The sequence below is a fragment of the Daphnia pulicaria genome, chromosome 1 (genome assembly GCF_021234035.1).
Source record: "Daphnia pulicaria isolate SC F1-1A chromosome 1, SC_F0-13Bv2, whole genome shotgun sequence".
In the NCBI taxonomy this organism is placed as follows: Eukaryota; Metazoa; Arthropoda; class Branchiopoda; order Diplostraca; family Daphniidae; genus Daphnia; species Daphnia pulicaria.
In genome coordinates this window covers 5,137,495-5,157,795 of record NC_060913.1, presented here as the reverse complement: position 1 = coordinate 5,157,795, position 20,301 = coordinate 5,137,495, and the positions used below count along the sequence as shown (strand labels likewise).

The 20,301-nt window shown below is 39.2% G+C and overlaps 2 protein-coding genes and 1 long non-coding RNA gene across 8 annotated transcripts; 1 reads left to right on the top strand and 2 right to left on the bottom strand.

Moving 5' to 3' along the window:
* Nucleotides 1-341: 341 nt before the first annotated feature.
* LOC124343283 lies at nucleotides 342-5,145 on the top strand. The gene is made up of 5 exons (XM_046796566.1): nucleotides 342-1,180; nucleotides 1,856-1,979; nucleotides 2,632-2,861; nucleotides 3,692-3,864; nucleotides 3,933-5,145. Exons 1-5 carry the CDS (start codon nucleotides 1,044-1,046, stop codon nucleotides 4,622-4,624), a joined length of 1,356 nt encoding a protein of 451 aa, XP_046652522.1. The 5' UTR covers nucleotides 342-1,043; the 3' UTR covers nucleotides 4,625-5,145.
* A 1,597-nt stretch (nucleotides 5,146-6,742) lies between these two features.
* Nucleotides 6,743-9,800, bottom strand: LOC124343952. 6 transcript variants are annotated; one of them, XR_006919476.1, is made up of 8 exons: nucleotides 9,214-9,800; nucleotides 8,886-9,156; nucleotides 8,667-8,819; nucleotides 8,264-8,501; nucleotides 7,964-8,188; nucleotides 7,714-7,887; nucleotides 6,911-7,655; nucleotides 6,743-6,804 (listed from the first exon to the last, which is right to left on the bottom strand). It is a non-coding gene; the product is annotated as an uncharacterized LOC124343952 (long non-coding RNA). The 6 variants fall into 6 exon arrangements; XR_006919473.1 differs by having other exon boundaries at nucleotides 6,743-7,480; nucleotides 7,553-7,655; nucleotides 9,214-9,799; XR_006919472.1 differs by having other exon boundaries at nucleotides 6,743-7,655; nucleotides 9,214-9,799.
* Nucleotides 9,801-10,949: 1,149 nt separating this feature from the next.
* Nucleotides 10,950-14,816, bottom strand: LOC124342966 (AP-1 complex subunit beta-1-like). The gene is made up of 10 exons (XM_046796128.1): nucleotides 14,668-14,816; nucleotides 14,390-14,584; nucleotides 14,160-14,330; nucleotides 13,871-14,090; nucleotides 13,515-13,802; nucleotides 13,181-13,455; nucleotides 12,755-13,117; nucleotides 12,582-12,695; nucleotides 11,948-12,520; nucleotides 10,950-11,863 (listed from the first exon to the last, which is right to left on the bottom strand). Exons 2-10 carry the CDS (start codon nucleotides 14,495-14,497, stop codon nucleotides 11,186-11,188), a joined length of 2,790 nt encoding a protein of 929 aa, XP_046652084.1. The 5' UTR covers nucleotides 14,498-14,584; nucleotides 14,668-14,816; the 3' UTR covers nucleotides 10,950-11,185.
* Nucleotides 14,817-20,301: the final 5,485 nt, after the last annotated feature.

Sequence of the window (20,301 nt, the reverse complement as noted above, 5' to 3'; positions counted from 1 at the left end):
TTACCAAGACAACGAAAGACGCCATACAACAAAGGTATATGGTCGTTTCTTTTAAAAATAATATTGAAAAACGGCCTTGTTAACCTATACAAATTTATATATCATTGTTTCATTCGTCACTACTTGGGCGGGGCGAATTTTCTGCCGTACGTACGTTTTTACACGCACCTGGCGATCGGAACTAATCAAATGGACAGCCCAAGGCCATAAAAGTACATTAGTGAAAACCTGCCAGTCTCTCTACACAACAACTCAACTGCCACTACACTACACAGTTGTTGCTATACTGAAATGAATACGGTTTTAAAATTTAGCAGTGTATGCATACGTATACCAGGCACATAGGCATTGTAACACTCCAATCTTGTCTGGATGAGTTCTCAAGCTCTGACAAAAGCCCCGAGGGCTAAGGAAACGTTACCTGCCGGTCCAAATTCTTTTCCTTACCTCCTACCAAACACAAAAAAAAATGGACGAACGTACTACCTTAGTCATCCCTCCTCAAGAGCTGAATGTACAAGAGCGGAGTTGTTCAGTCAGTTGCGAACTGTGGCTCGAGTCGGACCGCATCGACTCGACAGCACAAAGAAGAAATTGTTTCTTTTGGCAAACAACCGTCAGGCGAACGTTATTATCTCACTCACGCAAGTCAGCACATCCAAATATACTTTCGAGTTCGTTTAGTGGCATAAATCAACTCTGCAGAGTAAATTTTATTTTAGCTGGCCTTTGTTTCTTATTCACGGTGAACGTGCAGAGTCAAAAAAGGAGATCCAGCACAGAATTGGAATCGGTCGTGAATTGGAAAACTGAGCCTGTTGCGTGTGTGTGTGTGTTGCTGCATCTGTTATTTTTCCTATATTTGGCGTGATGTTTACACACGTGCTGGATTCAGATTGCCGAGTTATTCGTCAGTGAAAAACCGCATCAAAAGGAAACCCGAACGAGACGACAGCAGCAACAGCAGAACTTGGCCATTTCTGCATTATTGTCCGTCTGGTTATAAGAGTGTGCCCAGCAGGAAATACAGTTGAGAAGGAAAAATGCAAGAACATCACCCTCCTTTTCATCTTCGTGGGTTAATAATGCTGTTGGCGATCTGCCTATCGTCTATTGGGGTCACTCGAGTGCAGGGTCATGGTCGCTTGGTTGAGCCTCCGTCAAGATCCAGCGCATGGAGGTAAAATAACGTTTTCCGCCTTTGTTTTTCTTGCCACTTCCGTAATGTGTCGACAGCATGACGTTTAGAATCGATAGTCACGAATATCACCGTTTCCTTTTCGTTGTATCTATCACTTCAGGTTCTTGATCTGCGTGGTCTATATGTGTGGGATTCATACTGGATTTTTACGGGTCGATTACAGATGTAGTACAAGAAAAAACAATCTTTTTTTTTAAAGAACTAGATCAACATGTTCAGTACAGGTTTTTCCCGTTCATAGTAGGAATTATTTTTAATAAGGTACTGCGATAAATAAATGTAGGAGGATTTAAATTGTTGAGATTCTTATATTCCTCGTCTGGGATTAAAATTTCTGGGTGATTAATTCCATGGAATTTCAGAGGGGGCGATTGGTTTTCGCCAGTGAAATCTGAGCGTTACAATTGAATGGCGCGCTGCATTACGGTATAAATATTTTCACGTAGGAAACAATTAACTAAGTCTTGTGATCTGTGATCTGTAGACGGCTGAGATTATATTGTGGCGAATGTCTATTATTATGTAATTCGGCTTTCCAATTTCCCAAACTTTGGGGGAAGAATAATAGCCGACGTCGTCGAAATTCAATTGTATAAACCAGTAGTGGAGACGTTTCTGAGTGACACAATTAAATTCTTTTGATGATTGTTGTAGGTACGGTTTTTCCACGGAGAAAGATTACAATGACAGTGAAGCTTACTGCGGAGGATGGAACCGTCAACACCAGCGTAACGGCGGTAAATGCGGAGTGTGCGGAGACGCATGGGATCTGCCCCAGGTAAGTTCACACACACCATTTTAGGTGAAAGATTCCTTATTTTTCCTTTTCTTCTCTCAACACTTGCGTTTAAAACTTTGCGGTCTAGTCGCACTGCGCTCACTGTATAAACACCTTCCAGCGCTCTCCGTTCCCTGAATCACCACCCAACATTTCCCATCTATTGTTTGGGTGTTTGACTCTGTCGAAATGGCTTGTTATGGCGGTGAGACTGCTGCCGGAAAAATTGAGAGCAGCAAGAGAATTATTTTCTGGCCTCAATTGCTGGTTAAATTCGGTGACATCATTTTGTTGTTTTGTTGCTTATAGTAGCTACTATATGCCCCATCAATTTTTTTATTTTGTGTTTTTCTTCCGTTGAACCTTATCCGTCGTCGGGCGGAACTCCCGACTTCTATTACACCCCTAGTAGTCTGCTGTCTGGTACATTCGAAGAAAGCAGTCAAGCCGCGCGTTATAGAAAGCGGAAACAAATCCAATCCATCTTCTTATTTTTTATTCTTTCCTTCAATTCTCTCGTTATTCTTTCGTATCCGGTATTATTATGCTGATGAACTGTGGCCTCTTGGCTTTTTTATTTTTCTTATTTTCTTTCTGTTTTATTACCGAATTTCTTTCACGAATGGGAAATTTTTATTTCACGGTTCTATAGCCTCGCTCGCACGAGCACGGTGGCCGCTACGGCCAGGGAGTTGTAGTTCGGACTTACAAGATGAGCGCCGACATCGAGATTGGAGTCGAGCTGACGGCCAATCATCAGGGCTACTTTGAGTTCCGCATATGTGAGCACAATTTAGCTAAACAGCCGGAAACGGACGAGTGTTTTGACCGACACCTGCTGCAAAGGGTTGCCATCGAAGGAGCCGACGCCCATAGCTACAGGTAACACTTGAAAACAAATTTCGTTGAAAAATTCTCATGGTTCTAGTGAATTAAGTCACCGCACCAAAGTACCTTTCGCCTTCCGTTTCGTAACTTTAATCTTATATTCCCACTGTTCCCCGAGTTTTTTTTTGAAATCATTTTCAACATTTGATATGCTGGAACATGATTTCACTCTTCAAAAAGCCCTTACGGCTAAAACAAAAATGGCTTTCGCTGTAGGCATATATCGTGCTTTGTTTATATATGTCGTCAACTCATCATGCGAATCGATTGAGGTTCTTTTTTCTTCTTCTTCTCTCCACTTTCTAAGTGAAAAAAAAAAAAAATAATTTTAAATGTCATCATTTTCAGGCGCAGCAGCTTTGAACAATTTCAGTACTGTTGCATCTTTTTCTTTCTCCTTAATTAAATTGCCACAAAAAAAAAAAAAAAAAAAACGAGAGATGAGCTTTTAATTGGTGATGGCCTCTTTTCGTTGAACTATTTTGCGTGGACAGCAGCACCGCTTATCGCAAAGTCGTGGCCATTTAACGAGCGTGACATTCTCAAGCTTTCATATAGTCTCGCCACAAGACTTCGTTTAACGAAAACGAACCGATTTCCCTAAATTCATTTTCAATTGAACGCAGTACCGTTTTCCCTTCAAAATTTCTTTCGCTGCCGGGTGTGTTACCGATAGTATAATACCATAAACCACGTCACTTGACCGTAATAACTATACATTTAGGAAATAATGAAATGTTTGAAAACAATAAGTCCGCTTTTTTGTTATTTCCACATGAAATCGTGCGAGTAATGTTCCAATTTTTTACGGATTGATTTCACAGGTATTTCCCAGGGGCAGGGAATAATGTCGTCTTTCGTTCAACTTATAAATTACCCGAGGGTTTAACGTGTAGCCAGTGCGTCTTGCAATGGCGCTACTTCGCCGGCAACAACTGGGGCAAATGCCCAAACGGAACGGAGAAGGTCGGATGCGGACCTCAAGAGCAGTTTTTCGGTAAACTATACATTAATAACATTATATCAAATGTATGTAATTTCACAGCAAAATTTGCATAAACATAGGATGCGCCGATATCAGAATTACCGAAGACGGCACCCACGATTCGACTACAACTGCACCGAAAACGACAACATCGACGACTTTTAAACCGAGAACAAGAGGAACTATAACGTCGAGATACACTCGACCAACCAAAACGCCGCAATCTGTTACATCCACGACGTCGACATCATCCGTGCAAACTGAATCGACAACAACAACGACAACAACAACGACGACGACGACAAGGAAACCGACGACTCCCGAATGGGATCAACCCGTGTATTATTCCAATTATTTCAATCCGGGAACGTACATCGGAATCATCATCACTTTGGCCACGCTGCTCTTCGCCATCGTCTGCATCAGCGGCACCATTTTGTATTTCTACTACTTTCACCAGATCGTCAAGGATTTCATCGGCGAGCAGTGTCGACATTTGCGAAGTCGAGTGAATCCGTCCGAACGAAAAGCACCGCTCAAGCTTCCCGCTTCCGTTTTCGCCCAGCAAGAGCCTCCGCAGCTATCGAGTTCGGGAGATATCAAACCGCCGGTTCCGCCGCGCGCAATCCGTCGAATTGGCGATCTCCGTCTATTGTCTTTGACAATCAGCGAACCGCTGGATGTCACCATCAATGGCGTTTCAGTGCCACGAGACGGTGTCAGTCCGACCGCGTCCGGCGACGTTGAAGAGAATAATTCGAGCTCGGCGTGAGCCATCAATTATCGACTCGCTTTCTTCCCGTTTGTGTGCCGGAAGAGAAGCTATCATAGGCAAATGTTAAAACACAACCACTAAAGTTCCTTTTCGAAAGGACCCTAGTTTATTGGGGGTCCTGTTCTCAAAATTTCTCTTCATAAACCGTCTAGTATTCTTCCCTTATCTGTACATTTCCCTCTCATTTATACTGTCGCCAACCGACATTGTCTCAGTCGTTGTCGTTTGAACTATGGGCTCTCAACATGATGGATGTCAGATGATGAATGTCAGATTTCAAATATAAAAGTGTAAATATTTTATTTCGTCGACGGTTTGGTGTAGTAGACGATTCCCTTATGCGAATAATGATGTTCGACTTCCCAAAAAAGTATTTGTATTTTTGTTGGTGCGTGGTGACTATTTCAGTAATTTTTGCCAATACCAATTATACACTCTAACACAGTGAATTAAGTATACACAAACCATTTTGATAGTCTTACATCTTTGTGTCGAAATAATACAGTTAATTTTAATTAGTTAAAGTATAACCTTATTTCTGAATTTATTGCAAACAATGATGCAACCTAAAATATCAAAATTCATGTCGCGGGTTTGACTTCTAACGTACACAAGGAGAACAAAGCGCATGATCTGGAATATACATAGGAAATAGGCTAGAGCCGGTTTTTTCTTTCTTCCTGAATCTGGAAAATGTTGATGTTAACATTCTTCTTGACCGAACATATGCTGTGGAAATATTCCCTTGCAGTACAATTAGAACGATTGTAAGAATAACGTTATGTGTCCATGCTTGGCTTCTGCAAAAAAATGTTCAAACCGGTTTGATGTTGCAAAATAATCGCCAGCGGAGAAATAAATCTGGTTAACTAGGCAATTAGTTGTACAGTTGGAAGGAGGTAATTTGTTTAGTTATAGTTGCTTGGTACCGTGGTGCGGGTTTCAGACTTTTAAGCTTCTATTTTCCTCTTACGTATTCACAGTTATATAATATGCGCTAGAATAGCGAAATTTTATGAAAGTCAGAATTTTTCGATTTTTCGACAATCAAATTGATGATTTAACCATAAACCAATTGATTCGCTCTTCTTCCTTGCAAACCAGATGATTAATTTCAATCGATTAATTGAAAGTTGGGATGAAGCGAAAGCGTGCAAGTCACGTATTGTACACGTAGCGGCAATTGAGTTTAGATTCTGTTTGTTCACATTTTCTCCGCGCGGACAACGACCGACGATCACGCAATTCCTGTATTGTTGCTATTGTTCGGGAAAGCTGCTTTCCCCACAGCCACACCCGATGAAGTTTGTTGAGAGGAAACGCCTATACTCATTCATCTATTGTTTACGATGTCTACAATACGATTGGAAATTGTCACACTCAATTTGCGGGAGTACTTTTCATTCCCAATCGCAATCTCTGCAACAATAAATCCAACGGTGCGTGACATCGCCATTTATTGCGGAAAAAGTATTGCTGATATTTCAATAATCCTGTTCCATTCAGTCATTCCAGTGGAAGAGCTATCTTCCGCTATCTTCTATCCGGTTTACCTAATTCTTTTCAAGTTCAGTTCTTGTCATTTCCGGCATAGGCGGGCATAAGCTAGATAGCAACTGGTTAGTAGCCAGATATGAACTCTAAGATTCTTTCATCAGATACAATTCAGGTGAACCTCATTTAACAGTACGTAGTCCTTCATTACCTGAAACTTTTAATCGCCTAACAAAAAAGCCAATGCGCTACCGGCTACTATTTAAGTTTACAGTAAATACGATTGCAAAATGAGAAGTGTTCCAATTTTAGCAGAGAAACTGATGTCCACGAAAGTGAGAATTTTAATGCTAATCGGTATATAGTTCGTGTTTGCATGATAATAATTGAAATGGGAAATTTATTTATTAATTTATGAAAAACTTTATTGATTCCCAACGATACAAAAACTTCCTCGCCCTAAACCTTTTAAAAAGATTAAACTTGATTGCGTGTTCGGGATATTTGAGTAGGGATTATTTATAATGGCTCGTTTGCACATCGTAAAATTTCTTTTATGAGGTTCAGCAAACAACACGCAGTCTATATAATAGTCCAGATTATATGGTTTAATTCCGCAAGTTTCTGAAGAACAGCTCTGTAATATCTGTTACAAAATACAAACAAACTGTGTCGGTTGTACACTACAGCGATTAGTTTGTGTAATGTATTCAGGGAGATAAAGAAAATTGTGGTGATAATCCAGTAATTTTTTAAAATGATATGTACAGTATGTAATCCACTAATTACCGATAAGTATTCTCTTCCGGAGCGTATTTAGACAAAGTTAAGATAATAAATGAAAAAAGAAAAGAGCTTTAAAATTTTTCTTCCGGCGCCGCTGAAAGGCCCACAAATTTAATGGCCAAGGGACGCTAGGGAGCGTCTATTTTCTGCATGATCAGATGGGTATTTAACGGTAGTTAACGGTATTTCACTTAAGTTTCGTTTTTCGATTTATAATATGTAACTGGAAACAATGTTCTTTTTGAGTTGCGTCGACTACAGTGACTTGCACCAGTGGCCAGATATATATCCATATAGATATAAATCCAAAGTAGCTCATACGAGCATATTGACTCTCTGTAAATGGAATTAGCAAAATCACAACTCCAATTCTCGTTAAAAAGAACGTCGGTCCTGAAATTGGTTTCCGCTATTCTAATTATGGTGTAAAAGAATAATTAAAACAGTTATTAATCTTTTTGTATACGATTCCTCGAAATCGTCATACGGTATCCAACTCTAGATGGGCGACAATGCAGATCAATAGTTTAAATACTCACTAAACTGGAACAGCGCACTTGAATTTACTTAAACCTAACAAGAAAAGAAGAAACCTGGAGAACTAGAGAACAAAGCTCACTTATTATAGTTTTATGGAAATTTTACGGAAGTTGGCCGGAAGTAAGCGATAGCCCAACTGTTAAGCTGAAATCAAATCAGACACCTTTGATTCTCTTTATGACTTCGGAAGATCCAGACTTTGCGTTGACTAATTGTAAGAAAAGTTAGCAAGTTTACTTGTAAATTTTCAAAAGAGTTATTCTTACCAAAAGTGTAGTTGAGGAACGGGGTCATAACAGTTCTGAAAGTTGTCATCGAATAGTTTGAATCTTTATAAACTGCTCCCGCGATCGACTCGAAAATGTCTCCTAGGACATCGGGAGGAACATTAGTCGCAGCATAGTCTTCAGGGGGTTACCCAATTTCACAATCTCGTAATACTAAGTAAAGAAAAATTATTCAATTAAATTCTGTTATTCTAATGTAAGTTATATTTATGAAAAAAGTAAAAGTAACTTGCTGCTGAAGAAAATTTATGTCCATTTGCCTCTTGTTTCTTGGCGAACGTGTCGATTAAGGTCTATATTTCTCTTGGCAAACGTTTCAGGAATTTGTGAAACTTGAATTTCACCGTCAGAACGCCTAAGGAGTTGTTGCAGACCAAGACGCTTTTCAGTTCAGACAAGACACTTGGAGGATAGAACGGTGAAGCGTCAAAGCACATCTAAGCCGCCAAGCCTCCTACGATTTGTTCAAAAATGAGTAAGTTATAGTTAATTCATTACGCAGTTTTTAAAATTAATTTAAAGGGAATACCGAGAAAAGCGTCCCCAAGGTGTTCGAAGCGCTCGTAACAAGGGCGAAATACTGCTATCTTCCGTGAGTATGTTAGCGCTTCCAGTAGCAAATTCTTGTCGCGGAACTCATAATTCAGAATTTCTTCTAATTTTTTTAGCCCTTCAAACAGTTCTGAAGTTGGAACCAGTCTCATCCTTTTTTACGGACGGTCTTTCGAATTTTTCCTCCTTTCACGCTCTCCATTGAGTTCCAGGATCTGCATTATTTTTAATACTCATTAAAATGTTAATGGAGCAGTTACACATCTTGCGTTAACAGGTCTGAAAATCTCATTTGTGTCCTAATTAGCCAATCAGTGTACAGTCTCTTTAAAATACTGTACGCTGATTGGCCATTTTGGACACAAATGAAATTTCCAGACCTGTTAACGCAGGACGTGTAACTGCTCCATTAAACTTAGGAACCTTATTGTATACATTTGTTGCTTCTCGTAACCATTCGTCAGCTTGCGTGTCATAATGTAGTTGAAATGCTAGACGTAAGTCTTGAACTGCCTGCTCCAGATGACCAGAAACTCTGCATGAATAATGTATTATGTATTGCTTACTTTAGTCAAATAGATTGTTTTTAAATTTATTACCTTTGCGCCCATCCTCTATATTTATAAGCTAAACCTGAGTCTGGATTTAGGCGTAGTGCACAATTGCAGTCAATGAAACACGCATGTGGAATGTTGAGATTCAAGAAGCAATTGGCTCTTTTCACGTAGAGTGGGGACATGGAAGGGTTCATGTTAATCATAACTGTCAGGTAATCCGCAGCAGCTTTGTAATTTTTATCAGCTATCGCAGCCAAAGCCAGTTTCTGCTGCTCTACAAACTTGTTTGTATCGATCTGTGTTCTTGACCAACCTAACAACAACAGCAAAGTAAGAAACGAGCTTATAACGACAATTAATTATTTATCACCTGCTAGACGTTCTTCATTCACTGTGTCTTCACTACTTGTGCTGGGACTTTCGTCCCCACAACACTTTCCTTCACTCTTGAATTCGTCATGCGATTCCATTCTCAAATGGGAAACAAAGATAGATTTCACCACCACTTTTCCTTTAGACAGTCAGTCAGTCAAGACAGTCAGTATGGTCAATATTAGAAATATTGAAAGGTTTTGTAAAACCTCCACTCAAAGCGGGTTTTCGTTCGATGATGTTTTATTTCCGTAACGCACATAATTTAAGCAAATCAAAAATACATCAAGAGAGATTGGAGGCATACACACGGCCCTTTACCGTGTAGCCAGCATCAAAGTCTACAAAGACACAAATAAGACAAGTTTAAAACGGAGAACGAGCGAGCCAGCACCAGACCGAATAAACGGCCTGACACTAGACCCGAGAGAGGTGAGCCAACACTAGACCGACTGCATGAACATTTTCAACAAACAATTTTTAAGTAAAAGGCATTTGGTTTTCAAGGACAATATCCTGCCCCGAGGAAAGAGAACCCCACGCCACCCCTTTGTCCCCTCTTAGTTTCTTCCTTCGTCTCTTCTTTCCATTCTTCCCTTGGGGCAGGAAATGGCGATATTTTTTCGTAAACACGGTAGGGACGTTTACTTAAAAATTCATAATAAATAAACTACAATGACTATCGAGGGGAAATGAGAAAATTAAAAACTAAAACTAAAACGGGCGAAACTCCGTAAGCCGCCATGTAAGACATTTTACTTTTACGTGTCCAATCGATTTTTCACAATTTCAGAAAACTGGCAACTTCGGACGTTAGCCAACTCTATTACGTACAGACTAACGGTTTTCCAAATCGGAATAACAATAGCCCTCTGGAGGCCGAATATGAATGAAAACAAATGACTGTCGAAATGCGATTATTTACCTATATTTTCACCAAAAAACCGTTCAGCAACCACTTTTTTCTTTTATTTCGACAGATGTTTCATTATCACATGAATCATTAGCACACTTTTATTTACTTAAACCTATCAAGAAAGCTTGAGAACTAGAGAACAAAGCTCACTTATTATTTTTATGGAAATTTTCCGGAAGTGGGCCGGAAGTAAGCGATAGCCCAACTGTTAAGCTGTATTTAAATCAAATCAGATATTCGTGATCCCCCTGAAATTTGCGGTAATTTTCATGTGATTTCAGGGAAAACCAAAATTTGACCGAAATCGCAAAACCGGAACAATATCCGGTTTTGGTCTTGTAGAAAGATGACATTTCACAAGGATTTCAACTTCAACCATTGCGCCGCAGGATATGTTCTTAATTGAAATGCTTTGCTTGGCAGTAGACGATGATACGTAAGGTCCTGCTGACAATCAAAATTAAAATTACTATTCCTAATAGAATAACGCTGTAAAATAACTAAAATATGGGTTTTTTGAGTTAAAGCATTTTCTTGCCAAATATCTTAGAACATCTTCCAACTTGAAATGGTAAATGGGTCCCGATGATTTTCGCTAATATTGCACCGGATTTAAGAACCTTACGAAGTAACGTTCCGCCTGTCCATTATTTGGGTGAAGCTGGTCTTTTCCCTATGTGAGAACGACGATAGAGAACAGGCTTGTCGAAACAAATCAATAATACCCACTCAATAAATAAACAGTTAATAATTATACTGAGTCATAACTCAGCCATATTCATAATATCAACTAGCTAGACTACAAAGCCAAACAATAATTTCGATAACACAATGTATATGCCAAGTAGACACAAAACAGAAATATTACGCTCCATCCAACATTAACAGCTAAAAGAAGGAAAGTACAGGAGAGAAAAGCACAGAAGGAATGTTGGGTGAAGATGAAAAAACAGTTAAAGCTAAGCTCAACTGACATTCAAAATTGAAACCTCTCTACACTGGTTCATGGAGACAATAATAATGAGAGTGAGAAAAATATAGTAAAAGAAAACAATTAACTGTGAAGGATAGCATCAAACGCAGTATTGACGCCCGTAGAAACGTCTGGCGCTCTAGTTTTGACTGCCAGGATGAGTGTCGGATTGCCGGGCTGCATCTTCAGCTCGGAAAGGATCCAGATACCGTTAACTAATTTAAGTGATTGGTACAACATATCTTGACCTTCAACGTTACGCTTTGCGATAGTAAAAACATTATTCTGCTGCATTTTGGATGATACGGCATCGGCACTAAGATTCACGTTGTTGATAGTGTACTGGACTTCATTGGCAGCAGGGATATCCTTCCATGTGGACAAAAAGACACGTTTGTCCATTTGCCCATCCTCGGCAAAGAAGACGTTCATCGGCATAACAACTGCAAAGTAGAAGACGTCGATATTGTTCTTGATGGCCACTTGAAGGTTGGTGAGAGGTTCCATTCTTTGGACAGGGCCCGTCGGATTAAGAAGCAACACAGCTTCATAAGACTGGTTGGGTGCCAACGGTGACACTACATGTAGTGGAGCGGCAGGAACCAAGCCGAAACTATTCTTGTTAAGTTGAACAGCGAACTGAATCATTGGTTGCATAGCTCTATTTGTCATCGTCATTTCCATTTGAATCTGTCCGTTGCGACGAGAGAAAGTGCCCGTAATTTCTAGGCCTTTACCACGAGCAGCTGGCAACCACATCTGTATAATCAAATAAAATCGAATCAAATAAAATCGAATCAAATGACAAATCTGATCACCGATGCAAATAGTAACAGTACTGACCTGCTTCGGAGCGATGTACGATGCTGATGCGGAAGGTGCAAGCCCAAAAATGTCTCCGAGGAGACCAACAGAAGGTGCTGCTGTTACTGCGGCTTGTTGCGGTGGCACTGATGGACTATCGCTAAGCAATCCATCCAAGCCTCCGCTTAACAAATCCAGCCCAGATGAAGCGAATGGAGCTGCGGGAACTGAAGATGCTACTGGTGGTCCACCAAGGTCCATCGTTAGAAGATCGCCAATCAATGACTCTTGAGTAGGAATAACTCCGGAACGCTCTCCATGCGATGGACTAGACTCTAAAATATCTTGTGATCCAGAGCGAGTAGGCAAAGCACGACGAGAAGAGCCCAAACCACGCCCTTCGACGAAAGCGGAAGGTGGTTTGTGATAGACTGAGGCCAGTGAAGCAATGTGACAGACAAGCTCATCAAGTAATGACGGTTCCAATAAGTCCGTCTCTTCGGAAATGAGTGGCTTGTCTGCCAGTACCACCTCTCGTGCTGCAGCCGGATCAGTTGACAACAGACGCCAGTAAATGAAACCGCGATCACGTAAATCTGGGTTATCCGAGTCCTAGTTAATGCATAAATGAGTCAATCGTCCAAATATAACCGAGAAGGGGAAAAAAATTTACCTGTGTGGCAAGCGTCAGCACCTGCTGGACCAATTCCTGTGTGTCAGCAGGGCGCTTGAGGAATAACTTGACAATGGCGGTTAGCAGCTGCAACTGGACTTGGGTACTCTCATCCTTAATATACCACAAATTTAGAATCGAAAAGTCGTGAGCGGAGAATAAAATTTTTGTACCTGAAACCCTTCAAGAAAGCTTTCGAGAAGCTCATCAGCATTGTCAATACGTTCGGCGTATTCTCCAATAATCCAAATCATAGAGCCTCGGGCTTCAGGCTCGTCCAGTGTGTCGAGATTCTCGCACAAGGTGGAAATGATGCTCTCATAGCGGTTGGGATATTTACGGAAAATATCTTTAATTACGACGATAGCCTCTTGCACAACATAATTCACTTTAGTTTGAATTAAATCAAGCAATGTGCTAACGCATCTCTCAGCCGATGGTTCGACTTTAATAGCACATCGGCCGATAGCCCGCACAGCTTTACGAACGAAATCGACATCTACTTCTGTGGCGTATTCCTTAAGCTCTGACAGCACCTAGTACACAATTGGATTAGATTTCAATAGCCTGAATAGTCAAAATAACATTTTTCGTGATACCTGTGCGATGTTGGATTGATTGGCGAGACGGATCATGATGTCCAATTTCTCCAACTTGACGTAAATCGGGTCGTTGTACTTGACAAAGAAAACCTTCATCTCATTTTTGAGAATATCTGGTCGCTTTTGAACGATTAGGTTTATGTTCCGCAATGCAACATATTGAACTTCCGGCTCAGACGACAAGAGTGTGACAAGTGGAGGAGCCAATTTTTTGCTCAAATTAACCACAAAGTCTGCATCAGGTGCCATCATTTCCATCAGTTTCATCAACACTGAAAAAACGACACAAGGTTAAACAAAATTAAATTTAAGAATCATGAGCGACACGTACCTTTTACAGCACTTAAAACAACGGCAGCATTAGCATGCGCTAAACGAGGAGTAATTCGCTCGCAGATACTCTGGGCTTCTCGTTCATCTTTAGGACTGTAGTTAGAAATAGAATCTAAGATGAAAACTTGGCCCCATTCTGTGCATTCATTAAGAGCTGTCAATAGCTTATTAATAGTCTGAGTATTCATTTCCACAAGTGGAACACCACTACTGGAAGCTTCATTTATTTCAGACAAAGCTGCAACAGCATTGGCAACCACCATTGGATTAGAGTCACTCAAAAGTTCTGAAATTTTTAAAGAAGTAATTATGTTTTTAACTTTTAGGTAGATTTGTTTTCTTAAGCAATTCAACCTTTTAGTTGATCAAGGAATCCTTGGTCTTCAACCAGACTAGCATTGATGTCATGCAATTTGGCCACACAGACTGCAGCAGTTTTCCTGACATAGGGATCCTCATCCTTCAAGCATTTTCTTAATGGTTCACACAAGTATTCAGTAATCTTGTCCACTCTGATGCAGCCCATTGTTCGCACTGCTAGAGCTCGAATAAGAGGGTTGGGGTCTTCACAATCCTATGCATTAAATGTATGTTGATGACTATAGGTACCGGGATATTGTAGTGTTTCATTAGACAAACCGACCTTTACAAAAGTGTTGACTGCCATGATTGCCATGTCTGGTTGACTTTTTGCATAGTTCATCAAGTACAAATACACCAACTTTTTCAGTTCCAAGTTGTCAGTTTGCATGCAGTTTACAACATCAGGAAAAAGAGCTGATACATCTTTTCCAACAGTCATTGATGCAATAACCTAAAGTGTAAAAATGGTTTACAGTTACAAATATGCTAGAAAGCCAATAAAATCGTTACCTTTTTTACTGCTTCTCGCTTTTTTTCTTTCTTCTCGCTATTCAACTCCGATTTCAACTCGAAAATTTCACCTTTTTTGGTGGTTGTGAAATATTTTGAGTCCGTCATTTCAACACTGAGATGCAGAGAAAATAGGAGTTCCAATCGGCAAAACTCAAGAAAAATCTAACTTTTTCAAGCAGCAGAAGACGATGACTACTTATAGAAACAGTTTTGAAAGAATAATTAATTAAAATTCAAGTTTGAAGTATAGGTCTATAGATGAAAGTGATAATTACCGATAAACAGCAGAGCTTCGATATTTTCAGAGATCCAACTTGAAGGGCGTTTATTATGACAGTTGTCATCAGCTGTGAAGTCTTGCAGACGAAACTAGTCGCCTAGCAACAAACTCGACTGACGTTCGCAGCGTCAGAGTGATAGAGTACCCCCGCCGCCGCATAACCTAACGCACAACCAAACGCAATTTGAATGCGGCGGCGGCTGGGTAAACTATTGCAGAATCGGCTTTAAAAAAGCTGAATAACTTTAAACGACTAAATATATTTACAAACCACTTTAAATTCTTGTAAATTATTATCTTAAGTATTTTTGCATATAACATCATAATTTTAGGACCACCCCATTACTAGATATAAGGAATTTACAGAGGGACTATCCGCCATAAGGCCCCTTGTAAACACCTTTTGATGACTTCATGAAATTTGAGGCATAGTCCCTCACAGTTATTTTTATTACTACAACAACGTTAATCCTATCACATTCAAACTTATCAGGGTGATTAATTAAAAGACAAGAAACATTTCTTAGCTTTCAAAAATTTATTTCTATAAATTCAATCTATTTCGTTACATTTTCAAATTTTTACATTTTGGTTTGTAATTTTTTTATAGTACACATTAATATTTCAAAGGAGGGTTTTTACTACAAACATAGATTAACATAAATAACAAAGTTCACGAAAAAAATATCGTGATGCAATTAGTTCCTGGTTAAAAATTATCTTGACTCCAGCACTCCACTAAGGGGATTCGACGGGAAGCTACTTTTTTTACTAGCGACATTTGTATGGACATGATACGCAGATACGGTGGCCCCATTGAATCAACGCCATCTAGGCTGTTGTGACATATGGACATTCAAAGGGGCCATTTAGTAAAATGAGCGGACGACCCCTTACGGGAAATTTAGCATGGAAACTGGAAACCATCTCTCCATACCCCTGGCATAGATAGACATTCTTCGTCTTTATCTATGGCCAGGGTTGTTAATATCGCAAAAAAAGTATTTCCGATTGCGATAGCGATAATGGTGTTTTTTTTTGCCGACTAACGAACGATGAAGTTTCAAAAAAGTATCGGTGCGATAACCACTTCCATGTTAACTACTCTTCTCAGACATTTTCTCTGGAGCAAAATCCAAGTTTGTGAATCGATAGTGAAAATCGGAGCTAAGATATCGATTTCGCTCCTTGCCATTCCTCCACTTTTCCCTCCATTCCACACCACCCTCCTATTCCCCACTTCCCAACACACCCGCCATGGCGCTTATAGCTAAGGAGCAGGGCAGGCAAGCAGGCTTCACTTCCAGAGAAAAAAAATTGATGGAAGGGCTTGTCATATAGTGGTGCTACCAGTATTCTATAGCTCTGCTTCGACAGAGAACAGACTATTCTCCGATCTCGTGGTTCCAAAACACAATCCTCTAGCGGGGAAAAACCGATCTATGTCCGGTCTGGCCATTCAAACACCCTTTATGCTCGTTGCTTGTCAGCTTTTAAGATCGGTCATAGACGGTCATAGATACGTTCACGGACAATTCAAAGTCTCTTGAAAGAATCGGACGCTGATCCGTTCACGGATTTCTTTTGACCTCCTTTACTTTAACCTATGATCGAGTAGCCGAAGGCTACTTGACGAGGGGAAACGTAATACTAGCCTAATGGCCGACTTGATGAATGCCACGCGGCTTGAAAAAAACGTTTTTGTCTATCGCTGATTGTGACCCTAATCTTAACAAATGAACAATGACCGATATGCCAAAACAATGCTTTATACTTTAGCTTTAAATTACTGGAAAATAAATAATTTCGTTTGAACACAAGTAGCCGACCATCGCCGAACATAAGGTCTCAAGTGTGTTATCATACGAATTTCCCACCATAATGCTAGCTTTTTAAATTATTATAGAGGTTACTTTTAACTAAAAATGATCCCACTTAATGAAATGGATAGATTATAATATCCTCTTTTAATTACTAAAAAATTTGAAGTATTAACCTTCTTTTCAGATAAAATCACGGGGAAAAACAGAATTTTTTCCATATAGGGAACAAGGAAAAACTTTGAAAACTGTATAAAAACTTCGAAATATGTAAAAACGATAACAAAATATTGATATTTACAGAGAATTGAAAAGTTAGAAGCTTTTTTTTCTTGGACGAAATGGCCCATTTACTCTATATTGGATGTAAGCGGTGGATTTCCTTGTTTATTTTGGCGCGTGCATGGTTCGGGATTTTGGGGCTGTCGGGGCCTCAGGCATCGTGCGCCTAAAAACAAGGAAATGTACCCCTTTTTTTCTTGGCGATGTCGATTTCGTGTCCCTTCTTTATAAAAGAAATGTTTTGGCATTTTATACTTAAAATTAATAACATGAACTTTGCAAAAAAATTCATTCTGAGTAAGATAAAAAATTTTCTAAGTTGAAAAAATATTTCAACACTTACATATAATAAGGCTTCAAAGGGGGTAGTCCCAGAAGAGTTTATTTTTAAAGTAGACTACTCCGCTACACACCTGCCAGAATTGCCGATAATTAACGATTCCAGTTTTCGTCTCATACTGGCAGTCGACGGCTGTGAGATGTACGCGTACCATATTCCTATACCATGGATCTCATTTTACTTCTTTTGTCTTCAAAAGCTTATGATCTACAACAAATTGGAGATGAACTTCCTCTATGGATGTTTTTCGTTACTTTATCGGGTGAGTGGTTGGGTCCGAAGCGGCTGTTGCGCTTTGATACAACACCGAAGGGTGCCAAGCGTGACGCATGGCAACGTCCTTGTTACGGACGTTATGCTTCTGGTATACCAAATCCAAAAGTAGGTTCTGGTGACGAACCCAAACCCAACCCTAGTCTCGTCTGCCACCCATCCATCCCTCGTCACCCACTCAACTTCAAAGTCGGGTGAGTGACGAGGGTTGGAGGGTGGGTTCGTCACCACAAAAATGGAAGAGCCGACTTTTGGATTGGGTATACTAGAGTGGTTCGAGGTTGCCATCTTGGATGGTCACTTTCCCACGTTTGGTGCAGCCACAAACCCAAAGTATTGGCATGTTTTGTTTTTTTCCGTAAGCATCTGTTACCGGGGTTACAAATAGAAAGACAAAGGAGAGTGAAAAAATAGGGTTCAATCTCTTTTCCCCCACTCTATTCTTCCCTTACTTGACTGCTCAACGAAAAAAAAACCAATATCCCATCCCATATACCATGCCAATATGGCTCTTCGGGGTTGCCTTTTCATTCACCAGATATTTGGCAACGCAGCAGTCAATGTCACAGCGCGATGCGCGATACCGTCTTCGACTACGGTACTACTGCTTCGCCTCAGAGATTAAATTTTTCGCAATGTAAAAACAGATAAATCATGTTCTTTTGGTTTCAATTAGCTAGGTTACACTTTACTTACCTAAAACCCGTAAAAAAAAGTTAGAGATTTATGAATATGAAGCAGAAATTGAAATTTGAACTATGCTAGCTCTTTTGATAATCATGTTTATTTATGCAAGCTGCATGAGCATTAGTTTTAATGAATAGTTCTGCACCATATTTGTATGTAATTTTTTCAAAAGACAATTTTGAAGGTCAATAAATTTAGAAAAGCACGATCAACTGTAAATTTATACGAAAAATATGTAATGATAGTAATCATATGATTAAAATATGTTATAATAGGCACAACGTTCTATCGATGAAGAAGAAAGACAAATTAGAAAGACAAAAAATTACTTAATTATTAACAATTGAAGCCATATGATAAAAATAATTAAAAAAGAAATGAAAATAAAATTTCAATAAAGTTCCTGTGAAGTAAAAATGCTTTGAATAGCAGGAAATAATGAAATAATAAATAAAGAAATAATGGCTCTTTTCACTTAGAGTGGGGGGATAGCCAGATTTATCTGAATCATAGCTTTGAAAAAAACCGCAGCACCCTATTTTATTACCTTTGCGCCCAATATCCTCGGTATTTGAAGCCCAAACAAGAGTCTGGATTGAGAACAAGAGAAAGAGTGCAGTCGATCTGGAATACAGGCATGAGGTATTTTCAAGTTGTCAAAACATTTGGGTTTTTTTCACGTACCTTAGGAAAATAGCCGGGGTTATCTTTATCATCGCTGTGATGAAACCTGTAGCATATTCATAATTCTTAGCAGCTGATAAAGCTATAGCCAGCTGATGTTTCTTTTTTGAAAATTGATCTTTGACGATTTGCAAGAAATTTTTCCATCAACCTCTTGGCCTACTGATAGGGGAAAATCATTGACAACAAGAAACAACAAAGAACAAAGAAAAACATGTATTTATAACGCACAATTTATGAGTAATAACCGGTTGTACTGGTCTGTTCTATTTTTATAGTGTTTTCTCCAGTTGAACTAGGACTTCTATCTCAACAAAACTTTCCCCTTAAGGGTTTTCGAAGATCAATAGGGGAGACCGGACCCACTTGGGACACTTGTGTTTCACGTTTAATATCTCCCGTTTTTGTACCACAAAACGATTTTTTAAAATTTGAAATAAAAACTTATCCTTTTTCTTCCTTTTGTTATTATACTTTTAAAGTGACAATTGTTGATATTTTTAAGGTTTGCAATTTAGGGAGAGGTTTTTTACTGTGTGGGGTAAAATCGCACTCATTTCTGTACCACTTTGGACGTAGTCTTAAATCGGCGAAAAAATAAAGTAAAAATTCCTAAAAATGAGAAGTGCGTAGCTTTTCAAACTGAACCTAGATATGAAGTTTAATGAAAAAATTGAACACAATTCCTTATGGAATACATATTTAATAATCGATTATCCCTGTTGTAAACGCCCCTTGTGTTTTTCAGTTTGAATAATGGCTGCCGTAGAACATGCCGAGAATTTGAGGGTTCGTGAAGATTTCTTTGTTACGTTTGACGAAAATCCCGATAATTTATTTTTTGGTTGTTTGACACGTACACCAGCAGATTTTTTAACAGCGGAATTTTTTGTTTGCCCAGTACTGCCTACCTTTGATTTATGCTTCCTGTTTGATGGTAGTGATTGTGTTCGTCATTAACCCAAAAAGAAGGCAGATGATATTAAAATTCATTATTTAGCAGCTGTTATCAACTTTTTTTTGTTGTGTTAGGTTCAACAACGAAAAATATTGGCCCTGGCAGATAGATATACCCACAGCATTATTATTCCAGTCTGGTTTCATTTATAAATTGTAAAGTAATTCAACGATACAGTAATGAAAGATTATTAATACATTTAAAATTAGTAATGACTTAAGTTCTATCATGTTTAATGTGTTAGGTTCATCGCAGAACAAGATTTTTCTTGTCAGATTGAGATACCCACTGCAAGCTGAGTCTAGAGATAGATGCATAAGTTGTTTAGTCATTCATTCATACATGCAGCTTATTTATACATTTACAAATAATAGGCTAATGTTTAATAATATATTTTGCAGATGCCTCGCCATTATATACACAAAACTGTAAAAGATGGACATCACGAGGAGAAACTAAAAATTTCAATCTGTGAAGTGTTGTCAGGAAGATCCTCAATAAGAAAAGCAGCTGAAAGATATGGCTTGGCCAAGTCGACAATTGGTTCTTACTCAAAACGACACCACGCGTGTGGTTTTATACCTT

What these genes read in the sequence shown, in the direction of transcription:
- LOC124343283 (XM_046796566.1), top strand. Translation starts at nt 1,044, where the DNA reads ATGCAAGAACATCACCCTCCTTTTCATCTTCGTGGGTTAATAATGCTG. An exon ending in GCCGACGCCCATAGCTACAG is followed by an intron (nt 2,862 to 3,691) that starts GTAACACTTGAA and finishes TTGATTTCACAG; the next exon opens with GTATTTCCCAGGGGCAGGGA. An exon ending in ACCTCAAGAGCAGTTTTTCG is followed by an intron (nt 3,865 to 3,932) that starts GTAAACTATACA and finishes GCATAAACATAG; the next exon opens with GATGCGCCGATATCAGAATT.
- LOC124342966 (XM_046796128.1), bottom strand. Translation starts at nt 14,497, where the DNA reads ATGACGGACTCAAAATATTTCACAACCACCAAAAAAGGTGAAATTTTC. An exon ending in ATTCCTTGATCAACTAAAAG is followed by an intron (nt 13,803 to 13,870) that starts GTTGAATTGCTT and finishes TAAAAATTTCAG; the next exon opens with AACTTTTGAGTGACTCTAAT. An exon ending in TGCTGACGCTTGCCACACAG is followed by an intron (nt 12,521 to 12,581) that starts GTAAATTTTTTT and finishes TGCATTAACTAG; the next exon opens with GACTCGGATAACCCAGATTT.